This window comes from Tamandua tetradactyla, chromosome 1 (genome assembly GCF_023851605.1).
Source record: "Tamandua tetradactyla isolate mTamTet1 chromosome 1, mTamTet1.pri, whole genome shotgun sequence".
In the NCBI taxonomy this organism is placed as follows: domain Eukaryota; kingdom Metazoa; phylum Chordata; class Mammalia; order Pilosa; family Myrmecophagidae; genus Tamandua; species Tamandua tetradactyla.
In genome coordinates, this window is record NC_135327.1 from 42,640,753 (window position 1) to 42,665,712 (window position 24,960).

A 24,960-nucleotide genomic window follows, 5' to 3' on the forward strand; every position below is an offset into this window, starting at 1 on the left:
TTTTAGGTCACTTTCTTCATTAGACCTTTTATTTTTCTGACCTTTTCTGGCACACAGGATGCAGTTGGTGCACACACACTCAGGCAAATCAACTTTCCATCCGGCAACCTGGCTAAACTGTAGGTTATTCTGTGTTTTACACATAGACCATCATGCCAGTTACAGATAATAAGTTTTTTCCCTGCTATAATCCCTTTATACCTTTACTTCTTCCTTTTGTCTTGTACTTGCAAGGAAGCCAGCCTAGTATTGAATGGAGTAGTGATAGCAGCCATCTTTGTCTTGGTCTAGAGTGTTGGTTCCACAGGTGAACTCAGTTTGCAAAAATTTATGAAGTTGTATACTTATGATTCATTATGATTCGTACAGTTTCCTAATATTTTATTTCAATTAAAACTAAAAAAAAAAAAAAAAAAAGAGTTTAGGAATATTTCCCCAACATCTTAACCTCTCCTTATACTAAGTGTATGCTCTGAGAAGTCCCCTGAGCAGGTTTGTACCTGTCTGTTTCCAACCTGACTGTCCATTACTGGAGAAAAGAAGTCTGAAATGAGGACCCAAGGCTGCTTTCACAAATGTAAAAACTGCCCTTGGGTGGGGGCACAGAAGTAGAGTCATAACAGCCCCTGAGGGCAGAATAGGGAGGAGGGATGGAAGTACAGGGAAGCTGAGTTCCACAGAGCAGATGGAAAAGTTTTTCTAACAGTTATTTTCTAACCATAGAATAGGCTGTTTTTGAGCTAGTGAGCTCCCCCAAATTGAGAAGTATTCAAGCTGGGCTGGATACACACCTGTTGAGGACACTAGTCAGGATGCAGCCCCCACTTACCAATATTGGCTGGGTTTGGACCACAGAATGTCTCTTGTCCTTCCAAGTCTAAGCTTTGAGATTTTTAAAGAGTTCATTTCTTATCACATTTTAGGGAATATTCTATAAACCCCTCTCACGATACTTAGAAAAATGACCTTATAAATGTGAAAAACTAATTGATTCTTTGGAAAGTTAATATTATTGGTAAGCCCCTAAAAAGATAGATCAAGAAAAAAAAATAGAAAACACAGTTTACAATGCCTTTGGCTCCCACAAACAAAGCAAGCATAGTAAATATGAATCCAACAATCCCTGAATAAAACTGTAATTATCAATCTTTATTCTTTGCTCCCAGTCCCCTAAATGTTGTGTTGCTTTTTGAGGCTTCTAGCACTGAATCCTACCTTCCTATATTATCTTAACCAGCAGGAAACAATATGGTTCAGGCGCTTTAGAATTCGTTGAAACAGTCAGATTTTTTTCTTTAAAAAGGCTTTTAGTAATGGGGTTAACTGCCTCCTTTGTAAAACAAGGAATTGTGAATGAAATTGTCTTTTGAAGATTTTTTAGAGGTAGTAAATAATGATTTCATGACTTTTTTTCATGTATTCAATTTTTTCATATTTTGTATTTTTTAGTGATTTCATGTTTTTGCTTCATTTTTACTCTTTAATTCAACCTTCTAACACTCTGCAGTTTGCTGGCAGATAAAAATTCATCTGTAGTCTCCCAGAAGAAGCTGCAGCCTCGCCTTGTACACAAGGAAGAAACCACGTTTTCTTGTGCGACTGCAGAAATGTCTTCTTCCGCCTCTGGCGGATCAAAGTCTTTCTCATTCTTAACTGTTCTTTTTTTTTTTAACGACAATCTGGGATCCGGACCGGGTTCAACCCAGAGAGGGTAATTTCTTAAGGGGCAGACAGGGAGACATGGCGCGCCTGTCCCCTTCGTAACCCCGGGAGAGCGGCGCCCCCACCCCGCGCGCCGCGGGAGCACGCCAGCTACACCGAGAAATCCGTTACCAGGCTGCTGTGTCCCCAAGGGCCATTCCAGGGCGGAAGAGGACTGGGAAAACCGCTGTGTTGATTCCCGGGGCTTGTGGGCTGGGCGCGCAGCGGGTCGGGTTACAGACAGGTGAAGCCGGCCGATCGTCGAACTGCGGGCGCCAAGGCACCCCTGGCCAGACGCGCCCCCGCGGTCCCTGGCAGCTGGCACACATCTGAGCACCCCCTGGAGGGGGTCACCCGCCCGCAGCAGCCGGGGAGGCTGTGCCGGGCGTTCCTGCGCGCGCGGAGCAGGGGCGGTGGCCGGGGGTTCTGGGAAAGCTGCGCGCTCCCCAGCGTGGGCACAGTTGCTCTCAGAAACTTGGCGGCTTTCTTTTACCAACCTCCCTTTCTTTTCACCCCTGCCCACGTCCCCGTCCAGGTACAAGGGTTAGATAAAAAAATAAAATAATAAATAAATACTAAGCTGCCCGGCCACCTCCCTTATAGGGGCGCCGAGGGGAATTAGTCAACCTTTACTTTACAGGTTTCCTGAGAAGATCATTTCCCAGCCTCAGAATTTGGAGAACGGCAGTTAGGGGAGTCAATAATCGGGGTGAGAGGGGACCAGTTTCAAAGCTGAGTTTGCACAGCACGCAGTTGTCTTTTGTTCCATTGTGTATTATTAATTTGGCGTGAGGGGATTCTTAGGGTGCAAGATTTTGGGGTGGGAGCTGCTTTGGAGGAGCAAGCCGACTTCCTTAAACTGAATTACACACGTCAAAGTGTTCTGAAGAGGCTACATTTTTACAGGTATTGTTACTGTGTATTTGGGGGGGGGGCGGGCTGTTGCAAATAACGGGGGAGTTAAGCCCTTGGGCCTTCCTCCCCCAGATCAGAGTCCAGGTGTAGTCGCCCCGCCGCTTCCCGCTTCTAGCCATAGAGATTTCAAGAAGCCCCGGGAACGATCCGTAATGTCTAAAGGAACAGAGCCATTTTCTGGCGAGCTTGTTGGTGATAAATCCATTCGGGGGCCCCAACTCTTGAGAGGGGGGTAGGGGTGGGCTGACTGGTACCCTGGGGAGCGGTTCTGGGGTTTGCGTCAAGGAGTTTGCCCTGATTGGGCGAGTGATGGGGAATGGGCCGGGGGCTTGATTAAAAAATGTTCTTCCTTTTTTAAAAAGGGGAGGGGGGAAGAATCAGACGTTAAATTCTTTTGCAAACATTCATGCCTAAGGAAGGGCTGGAACAGGCAGCCCCGGCCGCCGGAACCGGTCGGACAGGTAGTGAGCTTGTTGACACCGTTATGTTGCAGGGCGCATGCTCGCTCCCAAGTTTCCTGGTCCTTTTCTATTCCACCGTATGAAACTTTTCCCCGCCGAGGTCTCACCCGCGATTTAACGCCCAGGTGTCGCCGAGTCTGGAAGCTCGCAGTCGCCGCGCGTGCGGGAGAGAGTAGGGAGCCGCGCGGCGGCGGGAGCGGAGGGAGAGGGTGGGCAAGGCGGGAAGGTGGGCTCCGGCCGCCGGGAGTCGGGATCCGAGCGGCCGCCGCCCCTAGCGGGGAGCCGCGGGGAGGAGGGGGCCGCGGTCGGGGAGCCGGGCCCCACCATGCCCAAAGTCTTCCTGGTGAAGAGGAGGAGCCCGGGGGTCTCGGTCCGCAGCTGGGATGAGCTCCCGGATGAGGAAAGGGCAGACACTTACATCCCAGGTGAGCGCCGCGCGGGGGCCCGGCCTGGGCGCGGGGGCTCCCAGGTGGGGGGAGGGGGACCCGCTCCCCTCGGCTCCTCGGCGGGGGCGCGGCTGTCCCCCAACCCCCGGTTGTAGGGAGGGGCTGCGGGGGTCTTCGGGCGGGGGAGGACGCAGACCCATTTCGGGGAGGCGAGCGAGAAGCTAGGAAGTCGGGAACGCCGGGCGTCCCCTTCCCCCCTAATTGCCCGGCGGCGGGACCGTTGACTGCAGGGTGGGCAGAGGTGGCTCGGGAGGCGGTAGTGAAGACCAGAAGGGGCTACCCCCACCCCCACTTCCTTATTGGGTTGCTTAAGTACCCTCATCCCCTCTGGAACTAGGTGAGGAGAGGTCGGACCCTCTCCTCCGGGGAAAGGAAACTTGGCGGGTGGGGTCCCCTGCGTATAGCCCCCAATTCCTCAAGGGCGCGGGGGATGGTGCCCTGTCACGCGGAGCGCGCTCAGGAGGCTGAGCGGGGACTCGCTCGCCCACCCCCGCGGCATTGCCCACTTGGCGAGGTGCCAGGTCAGGGGCGAGGCGGCGGTGGTGGCACCGCCCCAGGTCAGACTGCCGCCAGCGCACGGGCCTGACGCCGCGCGCGCGCGTGTGTGTGTGTGTGTGTGTCTCCTTCCGCAGTGGGCCTGGGCTGTCTGCTCCAGGAACCCCCCGAGGACTGTCGTAGTGATGGCGGGAGCAGCAGCGGCGGTGGCAGCAGCATTGCTGGGGAGCCGGGAGGCGCCGAGAGCAGCTTGTCCCCGCGCGCCCCCGAGCGCGAAGCCCCCGAGCTCGGCGACACCGAGAGCCCTGGTGGACACCTGGCGGTGAAGCAGCGCCCGGCTGCCAGGTCGAAAATCAAGGTACGGTGTCGACTCAGCTCTCGCCGCCACCTGCACCACGCCCTGGCGTCGGGCAACCCCGGTCGGCGCCCCTCCCTGTAGCACCCGCCTGCGCACCGGGGCCCCCGCGCCCTGAGCAGGTCCGCTGTGCGGCTCCTGCACCTGCCCCTGGGCAGCAGCCAGAGCGCCTGGCGCGTGCTCCCTCCCTCCCGGGAGCCGCCCGCGCTGCTGCGCCGGGCCGCTGGCTCTGAGCTCCTGGGCGGGCCGCCGGGATGGCCCCCGGACGTTCAGTGTGGCCACTGGAGCTGCCTAAATCAGGATCCTCTAATCCAGCAGTTAATTTTATGTGCAAGGTCTGATGAACAGCCAGGTTGTCTGGGTTCAGAAAGGAGGAATCCAGGCTTCTCAGAAATTCCACTCTATAGGACGCAGTTCCTAGCGCCAGGTGAATTCAGGATTTCACACGCACACACACACACCATCCCCCCTTTCCTGCGGCAGCTTGGCACACAGTGGGCCTCTTTTACACAAATAGCTATTCCGAGTGCCAGTTTTGGAGTGCTCGTTAGACGGGAGGCCTGTGTTGGGCACTTCCAGTTTGTCATTTCTTCCTAAATCTTTTGGATTAAATCGATGGATAAAAGGGTTCAGCTACAAATTGGTTTACCCCCACTCCCCGCAGTGGGTTGGAGTGGCAGTGCCTCTCTATTGTCGCGCTTCGCCCCCCACCCCACCCCGAGTCCTCTAGAATTGTAGGCAACATCTTTTCCCAACGCGCGCACGAGTCTGCATCTTCCGGGTTAGAACTTCCCCGATCGCCTGCTGTGAGGCATCCGCTATTCCCAACCCCCAACCCCCAACCCCCACCCCAAGATTAAGGAACCCCTCTTCTCTCTGACTCAGAACCAGTCGTAGCCAGCGGATAGTGTTTTATGAGTCATGTGGCCCCAGTTCCTAGCCTGGTGGGCCTTGGCACCACAGTGCGCAATCAAGGGCGCCTGCGAGGGCGATAACTCTTGCGCGTTCCAGGGCGGTGCCCAGGTCGGGGGAACTCGAGCGTTTGTCTTGCATTGGGAAAGCCGCCGGTACTTTTCCTAGCAGAGGCCATACCTCCCCTGTGCATGTTCCCGAGTTCCGGCTTCCCGGGGCCGGCGGGGCTGGGGAGTGGTTGGGGAGGGTGGCGGGTGGGCTGGGGTGCATTTGGTTGTGAATTGAGGCTAGAGGTTGGAAAAGGAAAGACGGCTTAAAAAGGTGCTGCCGACTCGGTGCTGCTCAGTGTTAAGTGCGTGGCTGAGCTTTAAAGTCGGCCAGTCTGAGGAGTTTCTGGGCCAGGTGGGGTTAAGTTGGAGAGACAGTTTGCCTGGGGCTGACAGCTCTGCCCTCCAGGAAATTCTACTAAGTGTTCCACTTGCGTATTTATCACCAGCTGGAAGGACAATTGCAACGTTGTTTTGGGTGCAACTGTAGCCAGTTTGCCCCTTTCCCCCAATTTCCCAGATTTCCCTAGAGAGAAAGTGGCAGAGGAGAAAGGTCCAGCCCCCATAAACCAACTTTTTGGGGAGATCTCCTTTCCCAGGCAAATAATGCCTTTGGAGCCCAGGATTAAGGGAATAAATAAACCGGTTTTACATTCATGATCATTTGCCTATTTGCTGCCTTGCAGAGGTGAGGGATGGGGTTCGGAATTTGCTCCTGAACCATTAACAAGGCATCTTCTCTCTGATTTTCCCACGAGTGTCTGTTTACTGAGGGTGTTCAGATTCCTACTCCATCACCACCTCCTCCCACAAGTATAAGACATCTTGACATCAAGATGCCCCAAACCTGTGACCCTACCAGAACATTTCCCCACTTCTGCCTTCATGGCAGTGACCGTTTTTCAAATGACTGGCCAAATTACCTGTGATTTAGCACGTTCTGTAACCCTGGAGTTGATTGAAAAGCTTGTTGAATTCACCATGAGTTTCTTAACCAGAAGATGGGGAATACAATTTAAGGATGAGGACCATACATATGCATTGCTTTAATGACTTATTTTGAATAACTGGAAGACAACTTTGTGGGCAGTTAGTTGACTTTTAGAACCAGAGGAAGGGCAGGTTTGGGCTGGCGTCCTGCTGAGGACAACATCCCACCTAGCATTACGCTGTTCTAGCTGTGTGCAAGACATTGTGTGCAAGGCAGCTGGGAGATGCAAGCAGTCCCACCCTGGCATTCCTGAAGGAACCCTCTGGTTGTAGTGGTTAAACATCTAAACTCTGGCTTTATCACTTCTTAGCTGTGTGGCCTTGGGCAAGTTGCTAAACCCTTGGGCCTGGATTTCCTTATCTTTAAAATGGGGATAATAAGGATACCTATGCTGAGCTGTGAGGATAAACGAGATAAGGATGGGATGTGCCCAGTAGCTATAATTATTGGGTTGGTAGGGAGACACAAATATGAATGACTGTAACAGGGAAATGAATGCTAAAACAGAAGTAAAAGCAAAGATGTAAATGGAGGGGGTGGGGCGCTGTTTTAAAGATGTGGATTTGAAGGCTATGGAGAAGGGGGTAAGGGCTAGTCTTAGGGCTTTCTGGGCTGAGCCCACTGTTTGAATGTGGAAAGAACTGGGAGTTCTGGTATCATAGATCAGGGAGGGAGTCTGAGGCTAAGAGCTAGAAGATATGGGCTGGACAGGGTCAAATGGTAGAGGGACAAGCAGAGAAGTGTTGATTGCTCCAGTGTGGGCGGAGGGGTCCAAAAGGTTTTTGAGAAGGTAAACCTCAGTTGGGTCCATTTTACCAGCTGTGGTCATTGGTACAGTTTCTGCTCTGAGCCCCAATTCCCTGATCTGTAAAATGGGGAAATAACAGAATTGGTCTCTCAGAAGTATTGTGCAAATTAAATGAGATAATGAATGCAAAATGTTCAGCACTTTTGTGCATGTGTAAACTGCCCAATAGGAAATTAGCTGACAGTGACCCATAGCAAGTTCCGTTAATGTTCAACCTTTGTTGCCTGCCTATAGAAGTGCACAATAGAGTGCCTTGTAGTGGGTCAGAGGTGCAGATTAGGAAATGTGGCTTTTCCAGGTTATCTGCCGTATTGCACTTGGGGGCAGGTTGTGGATTCTTAACTGTTCAGAATTGTATAATTTACAAAACAGATTGGGATGAGATTATGTGCGTCCCAGAAAGTATTGGTGCCAGTTCATTTTAAGTCACTTTATAATAAAGAATGCTGGACCCATTTGCAGGCTCCCAGCTGTGGAATAGATAAACACTAGAAACACTGATGGGCCGCTATCTCTGGAAGGTTCATCAGAAACAAAGGAATGCTGAAGTTAAATGAGTTAGTTGACTGAGAATTGATCCATTCTCGACTCAGAACGGCTGATGGGACTAAGCAGGATGATAATCTGTTTTCTCACCCATCCTGTTCCAAAAGGGATTGAGTCTAGAATAACGCAAAAGCATTTTTGGCCTCTTACCTGGCTCTCTAGCCTGAGTCTTCCCGTGTGGTACAGATGTACAAAGCTAGAATAGTCTCTCCCCACCGCCACCCCCCCCATAACTTTTTATTATGGAGAATTTAGAAGGCAGAGAAGTACGTGCCAATCACCAGCCCCGACAACCATCAGCTCATGGCTGGTTCTGTTCTACCCGCACCCTCCACATGGGATTTTGAAGCAAATCTCAGCCATCTTACTCTTTTGTCCATCAGTATCTCACAATGTGCCTGCAAAAGATAAGGACCACCATCCACAATCATACACCCACATCACCAATTGTGTTCAAATTGCTGATTGCCCCATGTATCTTTTTCCAGTTTGCTTAATCATGTTCACATAATGTCTACACATGGTAATTGGTTGATGTTTCTTTCAGGTCTCTTAATTTATATACTTTCCCTCTGTGTCATTTTTTTTTTAATGTCTTTACAATTTATTTGTTGGAGACGGCGGTAGTTTGTCTTGTAGAATTTCCAAAAGTCTGGATTTTGCTGATTGCATCACTGTGGTATTTAGGGTTCCTTATTCTCCCGCCCCCCGCCCACCTATTCCCATGTTTTCTCTAATTGAGTAGTTGGACGTATAACTGCATTGTCTTATATGGTAAATCTGGTAGCTACGAGTCACATGTGACTATTTAAATTAATTGCAATTAAGTAGAACTTAAGCCCCTTCTCACACTAGCCACCTTTCAAGTGCTCAATAGCCAGATGTGGCTGACTGGTGGCTACTGCATTGGATAGCACAGAAGACATTTCTAGAATCGCTGCAAGTTCTTTTGGACATGGTGCTCTAGATACATGAAGAGATTTATTTTATTTTTATTTTTAGCTGGACTGTGTCACAGGTGGTGCTGTCAAGAGGCATGTGATGTTTGGTTGTCTCTCTTTTTGTGATATTAGCAGTTCTATGCTCAGTACCAAAATATTTTGGATTTTTGGAAGTTGGGAAACAGTGATATCCTAATCAGTGATACTCACTTTTTAGCTGACATCTATATAGAGACACTTACCCTTGTCTGCTATTTGGTTTCCCTTTGGGACAGTGCATTTAGGAAAGGCAGAGTAATGCTTAATCCATGCCTTTTATTTATCCGGCTTTCAACATATTCAGTTTGCTGGGATTCTCCAGTGATAACCATTTAAGCTTCACTGTGAATTATGGATGTGGATATCTGTAGTTTTTTAAAAACCCATCCATTTAACACTTAGAAGAGATGCTCCAAAATGCCTAACTCCTTGCCTCTCATCTTCTCCCCCTAGACAGAATCCGATGCCCCTCCCCAACTCCCACAGTTAACTTGCTGGCCATCTTCCTGGCTGCATGTTTGGCTGGCAGACTCCTCTACTCTAGACCCACCAAACCCAGGGAGCACTTCCAAATGGGCTTATATCCCTAGCACCCAGCTCCATGGTGCCTGACTCATAGAAGAACGTAAGTTACATAGAACAAAAATACAGGCAGGGATTTCTTGAGGATGATTGAATAATGATATAGCTTTCACAATGTGACTGTGTGATTGTGAAAACCTTGTGTCTGATGCTCCTTTTATCTACCTTGTCAACAGACGAGTAGAACATATGGAATAAAAAGAAATAATAGGGGGAACAAATGTTAAAATAAATTTAGTATGAAATGCTAATGAAAGCGAGGGGTAAGAGGTATGGTATGTATAATCTTTTTTTGTTTGTTTTTTTCTGTTTTCGTTTTATTTCTTTTTCTGTTGTCTTTTTATTTCTTTTTCTGAATTGATGCAAATGTTCTAAGAAATGATGATTATGCAACTAAGTGATGATATTGTGAATTACTGATTATATATGTTAATGTTTTTTAAAAAATTGCTGAACAAGTTTTCATGAAAGAAAAAAGAAAATACAGGCAGGGAGGAAGGAGTCAACAGTCCTGTCACAACAGATATAAGTGACAGCATTTGGAGGAAAATGGGAAGTGAGAAGAAAACGGAGATCTGGAAAAATGCTTGGAATGGATGCTCCGTAAAGTTTACATTAATTAAGGGGGGTCGGGGGAAGGAGAAATAGGGGAACCACGTAAGTGTTACCTGCACCGGTTTTTAGTTTGAATATTGGTGAAGTTGGTTTTTATTGTTGGAAGATGGTTTAGTGTAGACAACAGGATCCATTGTGGCTAGTTTAAGCAGAAGAGGGTTGGGTACAGGGCTAAAGAAAGACCAGCTGAGCTTCCAGGATGACTCCAAAAGCCCTGCTGCAGATCCAAACCACCTAGGGCTTCTGCCCAGTCGGGAAGCTGCTGCCTCCATGGCTGCTTGCTCCTGCATATCGATGCTTCCGCCATAAAGCACACTGCAAAGCAACTGCCTCTCACCCACCTTTGCCCAATTAACTCTAATTCAAATCTCCTGAGATTACATGCAATTGGTGGAACCTACCTCACATCCTAAACCCCAACTGCTAGGGGTTCTGGGAAATGTAGTTTCCAGCTTTCTAGCCTGTGTGGTACAGGGAGGTCCACCTGAAGGCCCAGGAACAGATGCCAAGGTGTCTGTCCCTTGGTGTCTCTACAGGACGCCAAAGCTTATTGGCTCACTCTTTTCATTGTCCAGGTGAGAAAGACAGAGCCCAGGGGAGATGTCCTTGACTTCCTCACATATTTTGGTGGTCAAGCCCAACCCCGGATCCTTATTCTTCTGACATTGTTGTATTGCGTTGTGAGAGGTGTCTTGGACACTCTCTCCTTGACTATGACGTGAAGGAGCTTGAAGCTAGAGATATGAGACAGACAACAGAGTCACATATGCCCAGGCCCTGGGGACCCACTTAATGAAAAATATAGGCACAAATTTTGCAAACAACAGACTACATTCAAAATCTTAGTATGACCTTCTACAAATCATGTGACCCTGGGCAGGTTGCATTGCTCTGAGCCTCCGTTTCTTCTGGGTTGTAAGGATATATCCCATTCATCATCTTCGCGTTAGAGAAGGTTCTCCACACTGCCGAAATGGTATTTGACACTGAGGGGGATCTGAATCCCAGAGGAATTGGGGAAATATGCTTTAGCAGGTTTTGAGCACTCGTGCATGGTAAATGTCTCAGAGGACATGTGGTCCCAGGAGCCTCCAGAGTGCAGCTTTGGACTCGCAGTATCCTTCCACAGGAAATGCGACTGTTAATTTAATGAACTTGTCTAGTGGGCACTTCAACAGAACAGGAAGGGTTTTTGTTGCTGTTTTTCCTTAAGAAGCTTGACAGGTAAGTGACCTGAGCCAGCTTTGAAGTTGGTCGGAGGGCCAGCTGAAGTCCCCGCCCCCCCTGCACACACCTGAAGTTTTCAGCCACCCTGACACAATGATTGGTTTGTTTTTTCTGCAGAGGCCTGCTTTTAGAAGAAGAGCTAGAGGAGGGCTTTGCAGGGTTCATTTAAATGAAAGCTGAGATCCTGCAGAAAACAGGACAGCTGAGTAGGCGAGCAGAAAAGCGTCAAGCCCTGGGGTTGGAGAACTGCTCACTCTTTCTCTTTCTTGCCCTGAATCAATCTCCAGGCAGGTGTCATCACCCATCCGTGGTAGTTTCCCTACTTCATTACCAATCCTTTTGAAAACTGTTCATTTCCAATTCAAGTTCAAATTATTAAAATTTTTTCAGAAGGTGGCATGGTGCAAATATCATTCCCAGCAGGTCTGCAGAGGTATCCTATAATCAAACACATCGATAATTTCTGAATCAAGATGGATGAACATTTAAGCTAAGTGGGATAGAGTCTTCACATTAGCTCAGGTTAGGTTCTGCCACCAAGTGAGATAGGAGAAAATTTTGTTTTCAGAGATTTTTTTTGGATTTCAGAGTTGTGATTAAAAGAAAGGTGGCTCACACTGAAAGTTCGTTCTTTTTTTCTTCCATCAGAGAGTTAAAATTCAAAAGCTAAATTGAGAATCCAGGGATTATGAATAATTCTCTCTCTCTCTTTTGGAGCTGGTTTAGCTATAATAATTAGGATTTATTATGTAGCTTTGCTTATTTAATTCCTTAACCCTAAGAGGCAAATATTATCCACATCTTGCAGATGATGAAATTAAGGCTTAGAGAGGGAAAGTAACTTGCCTATTTTACATAGCTTGTAAGTGATAGAGCAGGATTTGAATTTAGGAAGTTTGCAAACATATCCCTGCTCGTAGCTTCTAATATTGCTGAAGAGCTCATTGAATACCATTTTATTGTTTTACATGTGGGGAAATTGTGGTCCAGGGATGTTAAATGACATCTCATGTCAGATAATTAGTCAGGTCTAGATTTTTATTTGATCCTTCACCATTTCTTGTTTGTCTCTCTATGCCACTACCATTTTTCAACTAGGATGACTGATTTAAAAAGTAATTTATTGCGGTAGCATATATACATAATGTGAACTTGCCATTTTAATCATTTTTAAGTGTCCAATTTGTGGCATTACATTTACAATATTGTGCTACCATAACTAAGTGAACTATGACTCAGTTTGATCTACCACTCAGAGTAGATTAAAAAGGTAAGATTATTAACCTTATATTGAATCTTTATGTGTAAACATAATAAAAATGTCTCAGAGAGCAGCCATGTAACCTGAACAGGAAAAGTCCATCTTTTGGCCCACAAGATATCGTTCCAGGAATTGGAGACTTGTTTTCCATATCAGGCAGCCCATCCTGGAAAAGAACGTTCAGAAATGTGGAAGACCTGGTGTTCTGGAGAGAATGACAGATGGGATGTGTCTATTACTGTTCTGTTTATCTCTTGCTGCTTTACAAACCATTCCCAATTTGGAATAGTTTATCATGTTCATCTTCCAGTGCTGTGGATGGATTGAGCTCAGCTGGGTGGTTCTTGCATGGGGTTGCAGTCAGATGGAAGCTGAGGCTGGAGCCTTTTGGGGGCTTGAGTAGGCTGGATGTCCAGAGTGGCTCATTTCTTGTGGCTGGCAAATGATGCAATGAATCCTTATTGATGAATATAATCATTTCCAGACTTGCTCTTACAGAGCAGGTTTCAAAAAACCTGAGATTTCCTCTGGGGGGTAAATGTCATGTTTGGGAGTTTACCCTGCATGAATTCCTTCCTTCCTGAGATGAGCGATAGTCTGGCAGAAGCTATCTTCATTAGCTCTGACTTTCAGCCACTTAATGAGCTTCATATCTTCTCTCAACAATTTGGCTGGTTTCTAATATTATTTATTAAAGTCTTGTGGCTGGATTGGTTCTAGGAGGGATGGATTGGGAGGGTGCACCATGGGGTGAATTTCCCAAATGAGCCACTTTTGGGTAGCTCAGTTTTTCATGCTGTGAAATGGGGATGTCTGTGAACATGGAGAAATGGAAAAGCTGCCTCTGTGGAGGGATATTTGAAGAATTTCTACTTTTTCTCTAAGAAGACCAGAGGAAAGGTCACCCTGGGAAAGGAAATTGACTTTTTTCTCTCCTTTTTGGAGTCTTGAGTCTCTTTGCATTTTGCTACCTGCAATCAACCAACCATCCAACCACCAATTAAAAGCCCGTAGGCTTAGGGCATATGGGGGTAGGGAGGTAGAACGGGAATTCACGCATGCTGACTGCCCTCAAGCGGTTTAGTTGGGAGAGGAGATGACTCTTAGGAAACGTTTGTGTGTGGTGGGACCTCCTGGAATGAGATGCAATAAACTGTTGAACTATGTGAAAGCGAGTGCTCTCAAGCATCGTGTCTCAAGGTGAGGTCTGTGGGACAGTCGCGAAGGCATCACCTGGGAGCTTGCTAGAAATGCAGACTTTCTGGCCTCACCCCAACCCTCCCAAATCAGGTTTTATATTTAGCAGGATGATTCGTATGCATATTTGAGTTTGATAGGCACTGACCTAAGGGGCACAGAGAGCAATTAGGGCCTGGGCTGCAGTCTTTAGAGAAGGCTGCATCAGGGAGGGAGCCATTGGATAGACTCCGAGGAAGGAAAAACCCAAGGTGGGTGAAAGGAGGGGTAGGTATTGGAGGCTTGGACAGTGCTTGAACCAGGAAAGGACCAAGTCATCTTAGAATGATGTTTGTAGGAAAATGCTTTATTTTGGCCTTTAAATGTAAAGAATTTTGGCTAAGCAATGGGATCAGTTTTTTAACTAGGAAACCTTTAAATATATCAGATCTGGTGTTTTTTCGTCACAGAGTTAGAGTTTCCATTTTCTTCCTCAGAGGCCAAAGATATGGTTGACAGCACTCGCCTGCATAGTCCAGAGACTGGGGTTTGGTTATGGTTTTGCTGAAAATGAAGCTATGCAATCCTGGCCAAGAGCTTTTCAAGAAAATAACTGTTTTACTTGTTTGTGATTTTATGGGTCAAGAACTGGGGCACGGCTCGGCTAGACAGTTCTTCTGCTCTGGTTGGCATTGGCTGGGGTGACTTGTCTGCTGGCGGCAGCACTGGGCTGGGCTGGAAGGTCCAGTGAGGTTTTACTCCTATATCTGTACCCCAGTAACCTTGCATGTGGCCTCCGTCTCTGCACATGGCTCGCTTGGGCTTCTGGGCAGCATGGTGGTCTCAGGGTTGTAGCCTTCTCCTTGGCAGCTGGCTTCCAAGAGGGAGGAGGTGGAAGCTGCTTAGTCCTGCAACTGGTACCTCCCTGCTGCTCTTGGTCCAAGCAGTCCCAAGTCCTGCCCAGAGTCAAGATGGAGAGGACACAGTCTCTAACTCCTGGAGCAGCAGGCTGGTACAAGGAGACAGGAATTTCTTCTGATTCCTTTTGGGGGCTGTCTACATCAGGCTCTGTGAAGTCACCAGGACCCAGACTCTGTTTTCTTTCTGTTCTTCCATCCTGGTCCACAATGGCTGTTGGAGCTCCAGCCAGCAGGGAAGAGTACAGGAGGAAGGGAGGGCTCCATTCCTCACCCTTAAGGAGATTTGTGTCTCATTGGCCAGGTGGAGTCACATGGCAGGTCACTGCAGGCCATGTGCTAAATATCCAAGGACTGTTATAAGGAAGAAGGGGAGGATGAAAATCAGGAGGAACTGCTAACCATTGCTTCAGTTCCCCAAAGCCAACACCTTCTTGGAATTTGGGGGTTGGGGTGGGGGGGCAGAAGCCACAGCCAAGTTGCACAGGGAGATGGTCCTGTCCCCTGCCTGCTCAAGGCCTCTCTCTATCTTCCAGTTCACCACGGGCACATGCAGTGACTCAGTGGTTCACAGCTGCGACCTCTGCGGCAAGGGCTTCCGTCTGCAGCGCATGCTCAACCGCCATCTCAAGTGCCACAGCCAGGTAAAGAGGCATCTGTGCACCTTCTGCGGCAAGGGCTTCAATGACACCTTTGACCTGAAGAGGCACGTCCGCACACACACAGGTGAGGAGGGGCGTGCGTGCTTTGCATTTGGTTGTGGCCAAGAGTTCCTGCTCCTTTCCAGCCATGGGACCGTATCAGGAGCGTGGAACAGTATAGTGTTTCTGGAAAGATCCAGAGCAGGGTGTATGGGGCCAGCTCATCTGGGTTCATCTCCTAACTCTGCCACCTGCCAGCTGTGTCATGTTAGGCCAGGCAAGCCGCCTCTCTCAGCCTCAGTCTTCACCCCAGTAAAATGGGGATAATAACAGAAGTTCTAGTGAGGCTCAAAACAGATCAGTAGCTGGAAGTATTCTGGGAATTGTGACTTGCATGAGACAGATGCCAGGTGGTGTCATAATTCAGCCCCCTCGGTCCTGGCTGACTGGGAGGAGGTGCTTCTTGTGTTTCCCACTGATAATATGTTATGCTCCTTTCTTGAGAAGTGTGCCTGGCTTAGAACAGTATCACATTCCTGCTGAGCGATCAAAAGGAGAAGAGAAAATGCTCTGCTCCCCTGCACCTGATCCCAGACCTCAACTTGAACCTGGAGGGCAAACCTTTCCACACCCTTGAACCTTCCCCAGTTTCTCTACTTTTAAAGTATGGATTTGGGTCCTGACTGGCTCCATTTCACAGAGAGTCCTAGGGGTGCCCTTTGACCTTTATCTAGGCCCTTCTGATTAGTCACAAGCCTCATTAGTTTTATCTCAGAAACATTTAGCCTGCAGGATTCTTAAGTCCTACATTCTACATCTTTGCTAAAGTGATCCCTTGAGGAAAAATCTACGAATGACACTTCCATGCTTAAATCTCCTACTCTGAGCAGGATGAAATCTAAACTTCTCACCTTGATGGGCTTCATGTAAAGCCCTTAAATCCCATCTTCAAACCCCCATCCCCTGCCATCTCATCTTCTCCCAACCCATCCCATCTCATTCCTATCCACCCTATCCCATCCCACCCATCCCAATCCATCCCATCCTATCCCATCCAAACCCATTCAATCCCATACAGGCTACCTCCTATCCCTCCTGTCGATTCATAAAATTTATTATAATTCCCCTGACCCCTTAAGACTTTTCAGAGTTTAGGGTTTCCCCTGGGGTTTAGGTAGGGGTGGGAAACTGCTCCTAAGCAATTGGGGACCTCAGCTCCTAACACCTCCCACCCCCCTTTCACCACAGAGCCCTTCTTGGATCCTCTGTGTTCAGATTTGTTGTTCCTAATCTGAGTGTTGGCCATGGCATGATGAGTGTCCTCCACCTTAAGAAGTAGGCTGGGATCCTAAAAGTTTCTTTTCTTTTTTCCTTTTAAAAAACTGTCTGAGGTGAAATTTTCATCCAAGTATAACATACATCCAGAAAAGCACGCAAATCATAAGTGCATACTTGAAAAATTTATGAATTCCTCTAAAGGGAACACAGCCGTGTAACTAGCACCCAGCTCAAGAAATGGGATATTTGCAGCCCTCAGACGCCTCCCCCCAAGGGAGGCTTCTTGCACTGCCCCCAAGTCCTTCCCTCCTCCCTCCAAGGGAAACCACCAATGATGATTTGTAACAGAATAAATGACTGTCGCCTGTTTTTTAACTTAGTTTAAATGGAATCCTAGAGTGTGTGTACGCCTTTGGGTGTGGTTAATAGGCTTCCTTTTTAGTCTCTAGCCCCAGTGAATGGGTGGGTTTGCCCTTAGGTCGCTTGGAGAATGGAGAGTGGTGTAGGGTCCTGAGGGCTGTGGATAAACCCATTGGTAGGTCGGGAAGCTGGATGCAGGCAACAGACCCAAGGGTCTGGGGCAAATTGGGGACCACTCATTCGATCATTTTCTCATTTGTTGCCCTGGAGAGCAGCCCAGGTTTTCATCTCTGTCCAAGGATGTCCTAGAAGCCATGGACTTTATCTTCAACTTGTACCAGGCAGGATCCCTGGTCACTCCCTCAACCCTGACCCCCAGGACAATGCAGTGGGGGTTCAGGGAGCATTGCTAACTATCATATACCTTCAGCTGCAGTGAACATTGAGCTGCTGCAGTTGTCTCAGCTGTGATTGAGAATGGAGAATTAACCAGGTAGTATTAGGGACTGACTGTTCAGTTAGGTGACTGTGTGACCTTAGCTAAATTAATTATCCTTTGGCCTTAGTTTTTTCCATCTTTAAAATAGATTTTAGTACCTACCACGTAAGTAGTGCTAGTGAGATTTCAGAGCAAAGAAAAGCTTGTAAAGTTTTTCACACATTGTAAGTGCTTAATAAATATGAAGTACTATTAACAGTAAAAGTTGTAATAATTGGTAACTTTTCCTGGTACCTGATTGGTTTTCTGGTGGCGAGCTGCTTCCATGCAAACATGTACCAGCCAGAGGAGCTTACTGACAAATTACCTGGTCACATGCACAAAAGGGACCCCTGCTCCTGGGTCTGAGATGGGGAACAGGCCTGGCCTCCTGGCTTGATAGGCCTGCCCTACCACCTGTTGAGCTTCATATAAAAGTTTGGGGTCCCCCAAGTTTGGGGTCCACAGACATTTCTTTAGTTCATATGAGCCGCCCTCACTAGCTCCAAAAGCCTTTACCAAGAATTGGATGGGAAGGCTGGTGCAGTCTTGCTTTTGATTGAGATGCGAATATTGAATTTTTGCTATTGACCATCACAAGTAAATGTTGTATTTGGGCCAGAAACAAAGACATAGACACTGTGAACACAAACACCGCAGACAGCTAGCTGCATGAGGGGTGATGTTTGCTTACAGCCCAGTGAGCCCACGGCCAACCTAAAAACCCCTCTGGGATCCCAGGGCCCTTAGTTTGAGAATCGCAGTGATGTTATATAATGAGGAGTAGGCAAAGGCAGTGGGCCAGGAGCCAGGGAGACCCTCCTGTCTCCCTCCATCCCCTGCACCTATGGGGGAACTGGGCACCTAAGGCGGGACTCACCACCCAGGAAAGCCTCTCAAAAAGATCCAGGGAAGCCAGGGCCTGGAAATGTCTTACTTTAATGTCAGAGCAGAAAAAAAAAGAACAGGACTTCTTTTTCAGATATGACTTTCACCTAAGAAAAGAGTAAAACAGAGGTGTGTGTATATGTGTGGGGGGGGTGTCTTAGTCAAATGATGTCTTATTGAAGATTAGAAGAGAGAAAGCGCCATGACACATAGTAATTTGATATGAATTATTTGATATTTTTTTGGGGGGGGGGATCTGCATTTTTAAAGTAAAAATGATAACTGGGTGCTTTATACTCTCGCTGCTTGGAGTGCGGTCCATGGGTCACCTTTCTCAGCCCTGACACGTCAAGCCGGCTCATTGCTCAAGTGTAGCCTTTGCTGAAAACATTTTATCTTTCTCTATTGCCCAGTGACAATAAATTCTGTTAAGATTCTAGCCAATATACAAAGCTATAGAGAAGAAAGTGTAAGTAAGCCACCTAGAGGCACCCCGACAACACATCTGTGGGGTTCCCGGCTCCGGGCTTGGGGAGGGCCGGGGGCGCGGCCCAGGGAGGTAGCTGACCGGTGCTGGGTTATAACTTTACACCCTCAGCCTGGAATAAAGGAGGCGGTTCACGGCACATGACATTCCTGAGCTACAAAGAGAAACGCTGAGGAATTTGGATCAGGCGAGGTCAGGGGAGCGGGAGGGGGCTGGAGGGGCCAGAGGCGGCGGGGGTGGGGGGCTATGCAGGCCAGCAGGGTGTCCTTGGCCCCACCCCCTGGGGTGCCCCCTTGCCTTATCTCTGTCTAGGGGTGCTAGGGAGAGGGATGAGAAGGCAAACAAATTCCTTCTTGATTGGAGAGGAGAGAACAATGATGGCTTTGTCTGGAGGCTAAAGAGAAGGATTGACTGGATTGGGGAAAATGGAGGTTGGGGTGGATTTGGGAGCCGGGCTGGTGGGGAAAGGAGAATCAGGTAACCCCGCCCCTAGCAGATGGAGACACTCTTGTCAACACCTGTGACTTTTCAGTTATCAGTCTTTCCTCACTTTTATTTCACTTTGATAATTTTATTTAAACTTATTTTTCACTGTAGAGGTAAGATGTGGAAACAAGAAAAGAAAAACACACTAAGTCTCCCTCCTTACTCCAAGCCCCAGTGCAAAGCACCATTAAAAATTTTTTTTCTTGAAGTTTTTAATGCATGTTGCTTTTTTTCATATGATATATGTCTAGGAAATTGTTTCATATCAACTGAGGTAGACACATCTCACTCTCCTCAGTAGTTGTCAGAGTATTTCCTCATATGACCTCATAATGTAAAATTTCAGATATGCAGACACCATCATTTCCCCCTTCCCCAGATGATGACACTTGTTTCCATTTGGGGCTTTTTTTTTTTCCTTTTTCACATTTTATTTACATTCTTGTATACCCTTTGCCTATCTGCACGTTTTCCTTGAGGTGGAATTGCTAGGTTAGAGGGTAAACATTTACAATTTTTCATGGGTAGTGCCAAATTGCCTTCCAAGGAGGTTGCCCTAACTATCCATTCACCAGTAGGCCTGCCTGTAAAAATCCAGATTCTTGATGAAGTTCAAATTGGGATAAAACTCCATAAAAGAGGACTTGAGCTTTGGCAAGGAAAACAAGCAGAAAGCTCCATTGCAAAATTTTCTTTGGGCATGTATGCTACTAAGCTTGAGTTGGTATTAGGAATAGAAGATTTGAAAAGGAGAGACTGTTTCTGATAACCCAATAAACAAGATTTTTTTGGACTGGGTAATCCAGATTTATGATTCAAAAATATGGTGAAGGAAGTTTCCTGCTCTTTCCTGCAGATACCTACTGTGACCACATTAAAAAAACAAACTATTCCTTTTTAAAAACAATTGTGAAATAAATAATGCAGTACACATGTGCACAGTTGAAAGACAAATACTAAATATGCAGGTGCCCACCGACCAGCTTATGAAGAAACCATATTAGCATTCTCTTTGCCTGAATTGTAAGCTCTTGAAACTGTCCCCATTGAGTTCTTACTATTCTCTGGGTCCTTTGCAGGTGAAATCCTGATTGATCCTCAGCAGTCATGGTGGGGATGGGGTGGGGTGGGGGGTGGTTACAAACATTATCCCCTGTTACAAGTGAGGAAACTGAGGCTTAGAGAGGTTAAGCATTTTGACCATAGTCTCAGTTAACAGGGTGGATCCATGATGCTGAAATGACATACGGGAGGCCACTTCTAAAGTTTGAGAATTATCATAGTTAGTCCAGTTTGAATAATTTTGCCAAACCAAGACCCGATTCCTGAAGGTAACCAATGAAGCAGATCAAAAAAATTAAAAGTAGGTGGGAAGGTATCTAGAGCCTTGATCTGTGTTTGCATGTGATTTAAAAGAGTAGTGATATTGGTGGATTCATCAGGTATGCAAGTACAATGCCTGGTCTGGCAATGGTCCTGGGCTCTGTTCCTGGGGCATCCGCGGATCAGTGCTGTCTGGCACGGTCACAGGGCACGGTCAGTTCCCATCGCTGACAAGGTCGGTCCTTGCTTGGGGGTATCCAGGTGAGGCCCACAGGTCAGTTCGGCCTGTTCTGGGCTCCGCTCTGGGCACTTCATCCTTGCCGAGTGTCGGGGTGGGAGTGGGGGCCAGCCAGGTGACCCCTTTCTGCAGCACAGGCTTGGGAACCAGCCCCTCTCTCCTGGAAACCAGTCCCCTGGCCTGAACTTCTATCCCACCCCGCCAAAGCTTCTTGTCTATGCTTTTGGAAAAACGTCTGTGCAGATACCATCAGAGCTGTGCCTGCTGCTTCAGGCAGGAGTTCTCATGCTTTGTTGCGCACGAGACTTTCTTGGGGAAATTTTTTAAAAAATATTTTTATTAAGAAATCTTCATACACATACAGTCCATACATGGTGTGCAAACAATGGTTCACAATATCATTACATAGTTGTGTATTCATCACCATGATCATTTTTAGAACATGTGCATCCCTTCAGAAAAAAGAAAAAGAGAAAAGAAAAAACTCATACATCTCATATCCCTTACCCCTCCTTCTCATTAACCTCTAGTATTTCCATCTCCCCAGTTAATTTTAGCCCTTCTGCCCCCTATTTATTTTTTTATCCATATTTTTTTTACTCATCTCTCCATACCCTGTATGAAAGTAGCATCAGACACAAGGTTTTCATAATTACACAGTCACATTGTAAAAGCTATATTGTTAAACAGTTGTCTTCAAGAATCAAGGTTACTGGAGCACAGCTCAACAGTTTCAGATCTTCCCTCCAGCCTTCTAATACATCATAAACTAAAAAGGGATATCTACATAATGTGTAAGAATAACCTCTAGGATAACCTCTTGACTCTGTTTGAAATCTCTGTCACTGAAACTTTGTCTCTCATTTTTCTCTAACCCCCTTTGGTCAAGTCTTTCTCAATCCCATGATACTGGGTTCTGGCTCATCTCAGGAGTTCTATTCCACATTGCCAGGGAGAATTACTCCCCTGGGAGTCATGTCCCACATAGTGGGGAGGGCAGTGAGTTCACCTGCCTAGTTGGCTTAGAGAGAGAGAGGCTACATCTGAGCAACAAAAGAGGTTCTCTAGGGGTGACTCTTAGGCATAATTATAAATACGCTTGGCTTATTCTTTGCAGGAATAAGTTTCATAGGGGTGAACCCCAAGATCGAGGGCTCAGCCTATTGATTGTTTAGGGAGTTTTTTAAAAGCCCTAGTGCTCAGGCCACACCCAGAGCAATTCAGTATATGATTTTAATATTTATATGTGATTTGTACAAAACTTGAATAATTCACAGGAAACCATTGACAGTGGGGTCAGGGAAATGGGAGATTCATGGGGATGAAGGGGTATCTTTTATTTTTCACCTTAAACTCTGTGCAGTGGTTTTATTTGAGATTACTTTTAGATTTAAGCATCTAATTAATTTTTTTTAATGAAAAAATAAAATGGCAGCTTCTTAATCCCACTCCAGGGTCTCTGGCTTTTAGGGGTTCCACCAGGCAGGGACTATCCTGACCTCCTCGTACCTCCAGCATTCTCCCCCGAGCCTCTTCTTCTGCGGCTCTGTGCCCTGCTGCAGCCCTCTGCAACCTCCTTTCAAGTTTAAGTGAGGCCTCACTACAATAATTTTTTTTTGGAGGGGGAGGTATGTGAGTGGGAAATGATGATTTTTTTTAAAATTTCATTTCTTTCTCTGCAATGCTGAGCATGTTACTCTCCCCTCAACAAATGCTCGATACAATTCGCTGATCAGTTGTAGGTGGCATTTCCTTAGAATCTGTCTGTGAGGCTTTGGGTTCATGGGCTTCTCTCTGTCCTGGGTCCTCCACCGTCCTTTTGACTGTAAGGCTCTTGTGGCCTTCACAGTGGATGACACTGAGTTGGGAGTGGCCTGGGGTCTCTGCCCTGCCCCTGAGTTACCTGACCCCAGACAAGCCCAGGGCCAGAATCTTTCAACCTGAATTGGTGGCTCCCCAAAGCCAGTTCAAACATTAGAATATCCAGGGGTGTTTGTTAAAAATACAGATTCCCAACCCCTAGCCTGCCCCAGACCCACTGACTCAATCTGTGGAGAAATGAATTAAAATTTTAACACGCTATCCAGGTGATTCTGATGACTAGCAAATCTGTAAAGCCTTGTTCAAACTCATCTAAAATAGTCATTTCCACCGCCCTCCACCCCATCCCTGACTGCACTTTTATTTCTTTATCAGACTTTCTGACCTCACAGGATCCTGGTGAGTCCAGACCACCCCAGAGATATCACGGGTTCTGTTCTACTGCAATAAAACAAGTGGGATGAATTTTTTCAGTTTTCCAGTACATATTAAAAAGTTAGGTTTACATATACTGTAGTCTATTTAAGGTACAATAGCATTATGTCTAAAAAAACGATGTACATACCTTGATTAAAATATGACCCAGAGACCCAAAATGAGCACCTGCTTTTGGAAAATGGTGCCATAGACTTGCTTAACACAGGCTTGCCACAAACCTTTTGTTTGCAAAAAAATACAGTATCTGCCAAGTGCAATGAAGTGAAACACAGTGAAATGAGGTGTGTGTCTGTAAATGATGAGGTTCCATAAGGCTGAGCTCCATGGTGTGGACAGTACAGATGGACTGTCCATCTAGAGGACAAGGCCCACTCACATTAGCCAGATTCTACAGCCAGCATGAGGTCAAGTTTGGAAATGCTTTTCTTAACTGCTCATTGTGAGTACCCTGTTGCTGCCCTCGGTCCTTGCCATTTCTGGGCACCCCTGCAACTCTGCCTGAGGATTTCCTTGCTGGAGGGGCGGGGGACATCCTGATGGGATGGGGCTCCCATTGCCCGCAGTGGCGAGTGGCTTGATACCCGCACCTCCTACCCCGTGTCCGGTACCTCCCCTTCCCTGCCTCATTCCCCACTGCCTCCTGGGATCGCCTCTTACAGAAGCTACTCGCACTGCCACCCTTGTCTCACCGCCTATGTTTGGAAAAACCCAGACAAAAACAGAAAAAAAAAAAAAAGCTTATTTGCTTATTATAAAATTAAAACATTGAGGCATAAAAGCGGGACTAAGGAAAGTCCCCCCAGACAGGCAGCGCTTTTTTCTTTTGTCTTGTTTTGCTACGTTTTACGTCCATCTTTGTCTTGCTTGCTAGTCCTGATGTTCGCATCCTTTGTAGACAGTTTTGTCTCCCTCTTTAATCATTTTCCCTGAACCCCTGGTGGGGATGATTTATGGTGGCCTCCTGCATGACTCGGGGGCTTTGGCCAGGCTTTGTGATGAGCTAGTGACGTGTCTGCCCCCTCGTCCCTGCAGGCATCCGCCCCTACAAATGTGACGTCTGCAACAAGGCCTTCACCCAGCGCTGCTCCTTGGAGTCCCACCTGAAGAAAATCCACGGGGTGCAGCAGCAGTATGCCTATAAGCAACGCCGGGACAAGCTGTATGTCTGCGAGGACTGCGGCTACACGGGCCCCACCCAGGAGGACCTGTACCTGCACGTGAACAGTGCCCACCCGGGCAGCGCGTTCCTCAAAAAGACATCCAAAAAACTGGCAGCTATTTTGCAGAGCAAGCTGACGACCTCACTCCAGAGGAACCTGAGCGAGGAGGAGAAGTGAGGCGGGAAGGAGAGCAGGGAAGCTGGCATTGCCGGGTTTCCATGGTCTTGGTTTTGCAGGTCTCCTCCCGCCCCACTCACTGCCTCTTGATCGGAAGTGTTCATTTGATTCATCTCTCTGACTTTGGGGACCTCACCAGCGGGGTCCCTTCTGCGGTCATCGATTGTGATAGCCATGCCAGGTCCTGCCCCACGTGTCCTACTGGACACAGCCAAGTCGCCAAGGGTGTTTCCCACTCTCCTGATGGCTGTGTGCGCCCTCCAGGATTTTTTGGTTTTGTTATAGGATTTACACACAGGGTTCTTCGAGAGGCCATCGGTTTATGGTGCCTTGAAATAAAACTACGTCTGCTTGAAATGCTACTCAAGCAAAGAAAATGAATTTTACTGTTCTGAAAGAGTTTACAGAAATTATTTTAATAAATAAAATGTTCTTATGTAACTTTTCTTAAACCAAGCAGGAGCGTGTTCAGGGACAGCTCCCTGCTTAGGGCTCACTGGAGGACATTTGACTTCAGATTATTTGTGGGGTTGATTATTTTGTATTGGGTTGAGGGGTGTAGCTCTGAAGAAGCTAATCTTGAATGGTAGATAGAAGAACAATGGCTGATGAAAAAAAAAATAGGACTAAAAGCCTGCCTATGAGGCCAGTGGGCACAGGCGCCAGGCTCAGCAGGGCAGGACTCTTAAATAAAGGCAGGTGAATCCCAAGCTCTTTGGAGTCCTTTTATGGCACTGGAGTTACTACAGA

The 24,960-nt window shown here is 47.2% G+C and overlaps 1 protein-coding gene across 3 annotated transcripts; it reads left to right on the forward strand.

Moving 5' to 3' along the window:
- The first annotated feature begins 2,212 nt into the window (after positions 1 to 2,212).
- Positions 2,213 to 24,920, forward strand: OVOL2 (ovo like zinc finger 2). Of its 3 annotated transcripts, XM_077114922.1 has the most exons (6): positions 2,213 to 2,607; positions 2,689 to 2,808; positions 3,110 to 3,502; positions 4,156 to 4,376; positions 14,972 to 15,161; positions 23,906 to 24,920. In XM_077114922.1, exons 3-6 carry the CDS (start codon positions 3,403 to 3,405, stop codon positions 24,208 to 24,210), a joined length of 816 nt encoding a protein of 271 aa, XP_076971037.1. In that variant the 5' UTR covers positions 2,213 to 2,607; positions 2,689 to 2,808; positions 3,110 to 3,402; the 3' UTR covers positions 24,211 to 24,920. The 3 variants fall into 3 exon arrangements, with proteins under 3 accessions (XP_076971037.1, XP_076971041.1, XP_076971049.1); XM_077114926.1 differs by lacking the exons at positions 2,213 to 2,607; positions 2,689 to 2,808 and having other exon boundaries at positions 2,955 to 3,502; XM_077114934.1 differs by lacking the exons at positions 2,213 to 2,607; positions 2,689 to 2,808 and having other exon boundaries at positions 3,398 to 3,502; positions 4,179 to 4,376.
- Positions 24,921 to 24,960: the final 40 nt, after the last annotated feature.